Below are 8340 nucleotides of genomic sequence, written 5' to 3'. Positions count from 1 at the left end.
ACTGGATATGGCTTTTGAAAGAAAAATATTTCTGTAAGCAGTAAATTGACAATGAGCTTGATTAACTGTGTTATTATATGTATACACTAAAATCAGACATTATGAATAAAAGTATATAATTAAAGGAGTGAGTGGTGATGCCCTTCAAAGTCGTTATCTACTATATTTATATGATTGTGTATGATATACGGGACAAACTTGGAATTTGCCATCACAACACGATTTATAAATCAGAAAAGCAATGATATTTCCAAACATCGCCACCTTATATATAACAAACACTTGTCTGGTAAATGCTAGTTTTATCCTCCACTTCACAACACTTCCAAGGTTTGGATTCTTCTGGTGATCTCTTTCTTTTTTTGGGTCATGGAAACTACTCTCTGAATCAAACTAATGCTCGTATACTAATTGCAATATAATTATTGATAGGTGCAGTGTGATGATGAGAACACCAAGCAGTGATGAAAGTGGTTTGAAGAAGGGGCCTTGGAGCCCAGAAGAGGATAAAATACTAGTCGATTACATTCAGAAACATGGCCATGGGAGTTGGAGAGCGCTTCCAAAGCTTGCAGGATTGAACAGGTGTGGGAAGAGTTGCAGATTAAGGTGGACTAATTATCTGAGGCCTGATATCAAAAGAGGAAAATTCTCTGATGAAGAAGAGCAACTCATTATCAACTTACATGCAGTTCTTGGGAATAAGTAATCCCCAAATTAAGCTTATTTTTCATTACATATGGTATTCCACAATATCTAGTTTTAAAGCAATGCTTGGAATATTGAAAACTGTTTTTAACTTATTAGCCTTGGACTATTATGTCAAATCAATTAATCTTAGAGTGTTTATACACATCAATCATGATTTTAAGATGCTTTGTTAATTTCCGTTGTTAGGTGGGCGGCTATAGCATCTCATATGCCTGGTAGAACTGATAATGAAATTAAGAATTTTTGGAACACCCATTTAAAGAAAAAGCTTCTGCAAATGGGATTAGACCCAGTAACTCACCGTCCAAGAACAGATCACCTAAACCTTCTAAGCAATCTACAACAGATATTGGCTGCTGCAAACATTGTCAACAGTTTCACAAACCCATGTGACATAAATAATGCTCTAAGGCTACAATCAGATGCCACACAACTTGCCAAACTCCACTTGCTACAGAACATGCTTCAAGTCATGCAGGGTGCCAATAGTCCTGCCTCAAACTTAGAGCCACTCAATGATCCTTTTGGATCATCAAACACCACCATGCAAGATAGTTTCCTCAATGATGTTTTGGGATTGAATCACTCCAACCTCCAAAACCTGTTCAATGGCTCAGTTGGTTTTTCTTCTCAAATTCAACCAAATTTCCAAAACTTTGAAGCCACTCAGCAGCCACCACAAGGTGGTACGAATCAGCACTTGAATGGTGGCAAAAATAGTAGTTGTGGGGAATCTCAAAGGTTTGATGAACAACCTGGTTCCACAAACGCTAACCCCTCACCAACGAATTCGCTTCCACGTCTGGTTTCTGCTTCACCTGATCTTTCCCCAGCCAAGCAAGAAGAAAACATAGTTAACTCAAAGGACTTCTCAAACCCTTCTTCCACCACCTTTGAGTTAACGTGGGGCGATTTCATGAACGAGGAAGCAAGCGATGCCTATTGGAAAGGTTTCATAGAGTAAGTGCAAGTGCTTGGAATTTTATGTATCTACTCCACTTTTATTATTATTATTATTAAGGAAGTATTATTCTTAGAGTTTAAGCACTAAATAATAATAAAACTTTATTAAAAATTTATTTTTTATAAATTTATAATTTTAATATAATAAATGTACTATTTTTAAACACAAATTTATTATTTTTAAATATTTAAATTTAATTTTAAAAACTGAAGTTACTAAAATTATTATTACTATTATTATAATAATAAAAAATAAATACAATATCATACTGACTATTAATACTATTTTTCAATCAAATATTATTATTGTATCTTGATAATTATTATTGACCTATAAATCCATAAATTTCATCTTAGCAGTTGCATGTCTCCATAATCACTGTATATTTTAAGTGATGAAAAGTACCACTAGAATATATAAGTTTATTATTATTATTTGATGCATGGCATGGCAGGCTCATTTGCTTTTCTTTCTATTTTGTGTTTATTTGTAGCCAACATTCTAACCAGCCATGGTCGACAGTCCCATGAAAGATCAAGGCATTTGAGGGTTACAGCAATAACGGGATTTATTCGCTGATCTATACATAGCATAACACAGTGTTCATTTAGGTATAATTGCTTGGTTTATATGTATTATTTGACTATGGATTTATTTCATATCCAAATATACAAAGCTTCCAACGTATAAACTATGTACTACACAACGCGGAGATTGTAATTAAATCATAGACTATCGGCCCTATGATGTTCATCTTTTATCTTCTTTGTATAAACTATAAAATGCTGTTTGCATGGTTTCCTTCTTAAATGCAGTATTGATATTTTCATAAATCTTAAATGTGAATGCTTACAATTACGACATGCATGATGAAGAAGATGCTTGCAAAATCCACTGTTGTTTGTCTCATTTTTTTCCACAGAAATTAACATAATAGAACAAGAGAGTCAAGGAAAATAAATTAATTGAAGAGAATGGAGACTTCAGTTGAAACTTGAAGAATGGGAAAAAGGGAGTGAATATTATAAATGATTAGTTGTGTAGAGACTAAGACACGAGATGCAATTGCGAAAATGACCCATTTATGTTCTGAAGTAAAAAGAGATTATTAGGACCAAAATAATGGAACAAACTCAAGTCCAACGTCTCAGAAACTCTTAATAACATTGCCTTCAAACCATTTGTTTATGCAATTATTTTCTCCTTGACACTAATTAGAAAGCAACCAATAAATAGTATAATTTACTCAAAAGGTGAAGTCAGTATGATCTTCCTTCTATAACGTGTTGATAATTATCTACCTTTTGATAAAAAGTCAAGAGTTTTTGTTATTTGTTAGGTGAGACTATTCCTGTTGATTTTGACACAATAAATAAGACAAAAAATTAAAATAAAAACTTGCAGATCATATTAATTCTTTAATTAATCCACTTTGGTCCAATATGCAAGGAACCATTCTAAATAAATAATATTTACTTTTCACACAATAACTTCTAAATTTAATCCAATCCATACAGTACTGTAATTTCTTTTCAAATACATGATATTATTATATGATTTCAAATGTTTTAAAAAAATTACGTTATTATAATTAAATGAAATCCTCTTATTTACCCGTCATTCCATCTTCCTGAGCACTTAAATGCTCAGCAAAATCGTTTGTTCCTTCGGGTATAGATACGTTATATGAAATTGTATCTTTATTCGAAAGTATATATGGATTGAATCATTATCTTCAAGATCGACAACAATCCTTTGAAAAAAATTGGATTTAATTCATATTTTTAATCTAACTTTATTCTCCACTTTGATGAATACATACATGGAAGAGAACGAAAATTATATTTGTATAATTTTTTGTACAATTAAAAGAGAGAAAGGAAAAAGTAAAAGAGAAATATGAGAAAATAATTAAAGTGTTGAGGAGATAGAGAAAATAATTTTGCATGTACATACATATATGATTCTCACATTACTTTCTCATTTTGATTTCTGTTGTGTTCGTTAATTACCCCGGCATTCATTTCATGCAAAAGTTCTTTGTTAGAAAAAAAGTGAAGAAAAGTTAAAACTAAATAGCAATGCTCTAAAATTGCTTTATGTGAACGGATTATTCCTCTGAAAACCAAAACCTCTCGAAGTGTTACCGTGTGAATTGGCAGTGGGTTTGAGCTAGCATAATACAAATAGTGACTATATTTATTGGAAAGAGTTACTGTTCGAGCAACGATTGTTGCTATGATCGTTCCAGGATGAATCTTGTAATAGAATAGAGTAAGAGTAGTTCATCAATCCTCAATAGGGCATGCAACATTTCGCCAAATTAATCAGGTTGCATCACAATAGAATTTTAAAAAGTTTATGCTTAGTCAATATATGGGATGTCTAAAGCTTAAAGTTAAAGAACCTCACATTTAATAAAACTGTTAAATGATTAAAATATATATAATACAAGCACGCAGTAGAAAGTAGTATAATTTCTATGTCGAGGAAGAATTTAACTATATTGATATTTTCTAAGGCTAGTAATGTATATATCCATTTCTTGCTGCTTAACAAAGTATGCATCCTTTCTTTAATTTGGGTAGCTTCATGCACTAAGAAGCATACAGCTCACTGAAGAGAGCTTAAACTTTCGGACTTTGGAGGCATTTCCGGGTAGAAAGATTATCTCAGTACTTGATCTTACAGTTACTTCTTTACACTCTGGTTCTGATGCCCCTTCAGTTCTGTAGTCACGCAAGGTGTATAAAACTTGAAGCCTAGAAGGAGCTGCAATTCATTCCAAGTTAAATCAAAGAAACCACAAACTATAGAACGAAACAACGTTAATATTTTTGGTAAATTTTATTGCGATAAGCGCAAAGAAATTCATATTATTTTATATCTTTAATATAAATTAACACATAAATTAAAATAATAAGTAAGCCTACAACTATAGAAAGCTTCCTTTCTTGAATCATTCTCCCTCCAGACGTGTAATTATCATTTGAAAGTTGACACTACAATTTTACTGAAGAGCACTTGAGTCACGGGTAGTTATTTCAATTTTTAATTAGATGAACCACAGCATTAGTAAACAGCAATCAGTAGATAAAAATCCATGCTTCCTTCATTTCCAAATATTGTGTTTAATTAATGCACACTGAGGGATAATACAAGCAAAAAAGTAATAAGTAGTTGAGTTACAATACAATTTTTGTTCCATCTACTGTTTGGTGGTCAATACATTGCACGAGCAGTTTTGAGGGAAAGAAGGGATGGAGGAAGAGGACTGAGGGGGATTAAAGGGAGCTTGGGAAAAGTGGACTACCAAGGAGAGGGAGAAAGGTCCATTTTTTAAAAAAACTTTTGGATGATCTTATGCGTGAAACAAAAAGTTGTCCCTTGGTTTATAGAGTAACAAATGTTTTAGACTTCTGTCTCGTGGCTTGTGGATCATCTTTTGTTTTGTTTTGTACCATGACCATTTTAAAATCAAACATGAAACAAATATGTATGCGCTGGTTTTAGCAAATCACCCCTAATATGTAAGTGCCAATGTTAGAATGTTAACAATGAGTAGGAAAATGAACTATTTCGCCTCCCCCTCCCACAATGATTTAATGCCCTGATTCTTGATCCTGATTTATCTATCTTTTGACTTGAAGCGGCTATTATTACTATTTTTCGGTGATAGAGGACATCACAATTACGGGTAACACAGCTGAATACAATTGGAAAGTAAAAGCATAATATATGCCCAAAAGATTACCTAGTCCAAACATGCTTGTCTTTTGGATTATCATACGACCAACTTTTGATCTTCTGATATTTCTTAAAGCCTGAACATCCTCTTGCTTGCCCTTAAATTCCTGGAACTCCCCCAATACATACTTGTTGCCTTTAAGTTCCAACCTACAAGCCAACCAAACTGTTTTATTAGTGAAAAACTACAATGCGGTAATATTAAAGGATAATAACAATGCTGCAAATGTACACTGTTCTGAAGAATTCCCTCAGCTGCACCAAAACCTTAATTGTTTTTGTAGGGGCCAAAGCAAAATAATTTAGTTTTTTAAATCATTCCACAAGAATGCACTGAACCAGTGATATCACTAAAAAACATTTATACAAGTAAAGTAGATGAAACCACTCATTTAGTCATCTTATAACTGTCAACTAAAATTGGGGGAAAAACGTTCAAGGATAAAATGGGCCTATGCTTTATGGCTTCAAGCTAGCTTTTGCATGAACATTTGTTATTCTGCCACATACATAAATCAAAACCATATTGAGCCCTTCCTCATAATAGCAGTTCTCAAGGTTGAGTTGGCTTTGGACACATCAAGCAAAGACAAACCAAAATTTTAACAAGCCAATTGTAAGAAATTATACTGAAGAATATAATACTAGAAATGTAAACAGTGACTCATTAAGTACAAATGCTAACCCACCTATCCCATATTGGAGCTGTGCTAAGGACAAAATCAAGATTTTGATTAATAGATTCTTGCATATCCTTCTTCCCACTACGAAAGGCACTCTTTACCCAACTGGTCAATGTGCTCTTTGGTCCTGCCTTCAGTTGCACCCACTTATCATGGGTAATAACTTCAGGTGGAAAACCACTTGCGGGAATGGCACTGCAAATATAAACAAAGATATTAACTTTAACATGCATTACAAAACAAATTAAAAGAAAATTATCAATTGCTTCTGACTAGTGTAAAACCAGCTTGGCAGATGCCTTTTTTTCCGCTGTCAAAAATACTGCTTGTCAAGATATTGAACTGACCCCTTACAATTTCTTCAACACGTTTCCAATTTATACACCACTTCAATCACAAACTACACAGTATTGGTTTCTTCATTTGTTGCAAAGAACTATTTAAAAATTGAATGCATAAAACATATGAATAGGAAGAATAGTCATTACAAATCACAAGTCGACATATGAAGCTGAATTCGGAAAATTCGGAAGTCTTACTTTTGAGCACAAAAAAATTCACATAAAATAGATCAAATTACAAGCAATCTCATCCTAGTAAGTGTCAAAACCTTTTGCCATTATAAAGACAAAATGCAATCCCTTTTCTCCAGAATTTCCAGCATAAAAATTATGTGTCACTCTCCTGCACACATTTTAGCATGAATTTATGTTGCCTCAAAGTTGAGAGAAGTAAGATTTAATTTACAACTTACAACTAGTAGGAAACATATAAAAATGAAGCGTACAGTGTAGACATAAATATATAGTAAGTAATGATATTAACAGATTCAAAACTATACCATAATTTAGGATTTGGAAGTATAACTTGACAAGATATGTGTCCTTCAGGCAGAGCAACCCCTCTTTGTTCAAGATATGATTCAAGGATGGAGACTTGCTTTCTTGCTTCTTCCACCTGCATAAGAGTTCAGAAAACAATTAAAGAAGAAAATTATTGGCTAAATCAATAACAAAATATGAACAAAAAGAAACCTAAACCACTCTTTAGAAAAATATCCAAAAGTAGTTTCTAATTCATGCAATCTTAAAAAAGAGCATTGTGGCGAACAAAAGATGACAGTGTTCTGCATTTATAAGAACAAAGACATTTAAGTGGTTATTTCCTTACAGGATTAAGGTGACGCTCTACTTTATGTTTGCCTGGCTTTTCACAGACCCAACTACCATCGTCACCAATTGTCAAAATTCCTGAGAAGTTTCTCACACATATCACCACAACCTCTCTGCAGTAATAAAACGAAATTAAAAATAAAAATATAAAAAAATCATAACTTGATAATGACCATTAGTAAAATCACTAAAATGTAAGATAAACAGAACATAGTAGCAAAAATTAAAAGGGGGAAAAAGGATAATACTGTTTAGTGAGATGAACCATATCAATGCTCTGTCGAGAAGCAGTATCAGCATCGGGAATTCGAAGACCCACATACACATTTCCTCCGTAAAGTTTCTTAAGCCTGCAAAGAATTGAAATTGATCGGTACCCTAAACACAAAATCGGGGAATAAGTAAGAAAATACCTATCAGCGACGGAGAAAAGAACAGAAGAATCAGATCCTTCAATGTCCAAAACGTCGTCATCATAGAAGAAGAATCTGAACAGTTTGTAGATGATCAAACCGCAGAGAATCTCCACCCACATCTCTCAATTTTCTTCTTCTTCTTCTTCACTCGCCTTCACCCAAAATTCACTGTCAACTATAACTATTCACTAATTAATGTTTTTCTTCGCATATCTTCGTCATTAAGATTTTCTTTTCAAACTTGCCATCGTCCAATTGTATGTGAATTTTTAATTTTAAATACAAGTAAAACATACAAAATTTATAATTTTAATTCAATTGAGTTTTAGAAAATTGTTCCAGCTTAAGCAATTTTCTTTTTGACAAAAGTCTCACATAGTTATTATATGAAATATGTAATTTTATTAAAATTAATTTTTTAAAATTAATAATCGTAACTCATTTTAATTTTTATAGTTAAAAGATGTTAAAATTAAATAATAGAGCTATGATTATTAAGTTAAACAATACCTATAAGGATATAAAATGATTTTATTTTATTTTTTAAAATAAGTTATTTTTATTTTTAACTTTGAATATTTTGAGTAATTTTGTTTCTAGTTTTTTAAAATTATTTTTATGATTTTTGTTTTTATTATTATCTCTTC

The 8340-nt window shown here is 32.3% G+C and overlaps 2 protein-coding genes across 2 annotated transcripts; one reads left to right on the top strand and one right to left on the bottom strand.

Moving 5' to 3' along the window:
• Positions 1-442: 442 nt before the first annotated feature.
• On the top strand, positions 443-2205 carry LOC113870155 (transcription factor MYB53-like). Its single transcript, XM_027506753.1, has 4 exons — positions 443-705; positions 898-1130; positions 1248-1671; positions 2169-2205. The coding sequence occupies exons 1-4, from the start codon at positions 443-445 to the stop codon at positions 2203-2205; spliced, it is 957 nt and encodes a 318-aa protein (XP_027362554.1).
• Positions 2206-4072: 1867 nt separating this feature from the next.
• On the bottom strand, positions 4073-7944 carry LOC113869218. The gene is made up of 7 exons (XM_027505439.1): positions 7691-7944; positions 7526-7627; positions 7276-7390; positions 6947-7062; positions 6112-6300; positions 5430-5572; positions 4073-4447 (listed from the first exon to the last, which is right to left on the bottom strand). The coding sequence occupies exons 1-7, from the start codon at positions 7810-7812 to the stop codon at positions 4266-4268; spliced, it is 969 nt and encodes a 322-aa protein (XP_027361240.1). The 5' UTR covers positions 7813-7944; the 3' UTR covers positions 4073-4265.
• Positions 7945-8340: the final 396 nt, after the last annotated feature.

The sequence above is a fragment of the Abrus precatorius genome, unplaced genomic scaffold (assembly GCF_003935025.1).
Source record: "Abrus precatorius isolate BTA unplaced genomic scaffold, Abrus_2018 Scaffold6, whole genome shotgun sequence".
In the NCBI taxonomy this organism is placed as follows: Eukaryota; Viridiplantae; Streptophyta; class Magnoliopsida; order Fabales; family Fabaceae; genus Abrus; species Abrus precatorius.
The sequence above is the reverse complement of the archived record's forward strand: the minus strand, read 5'-3'. Positions and strand labels throughout refer to the sequence as shown.

What these genes read in the sequence shown, in the direction of transcription:
- LOC113870155 (XM_027506753.1), top strand. Translation starts at nt 443, where the DNA reads ATGATGAGAACACCAAGCAGTGATGAAAGTGGTTTGAAGAAGGGGCCT. An exon ending in TAATGCTCTAAGGCTACAAT is followed by an intron (nt 1,131 to 1,247) that starts CAGATGCCACAC and finishes TTGGATCATCAA; the next exon opens with ACACCACCATGCAAGATAGT. An exon ending in TATTGGAAAGGTTTCATAGA is followed by an intron (nt 1,672 to 2,168) that starts GTAAGTGCAAGT and finishes GTTTATTTGTAG; the next exon opens with CCAACATTCTAACCAGCCAT.
- LOC113869218 (XM_027505439.1), bottom strand. Translation starts at nt 7,812, where the DNA reads ATGTGGGTGGAGATTCTCTGCGGTTTGATCATCTACAAACTGTTCAGA. An exon ending in CTTTTCTCCGTCGCTGATAG is followed by an intron (nt 7,628 to 7,690) that starts GTATTTTCTTAC and finishes AATTCTTTGCAG; the next exon opens with GCTTAAGAAACTTTACGGAG. An exon ending in TAGAGCGTCACCTTAATCCT is followed by an intron (nt 7,063 to 7,275) that starts GTAAGGAAATAA and finishes ACTCTTATGCAG; the next exon opens with GTGGAAGAAGCAAGAAAGCA.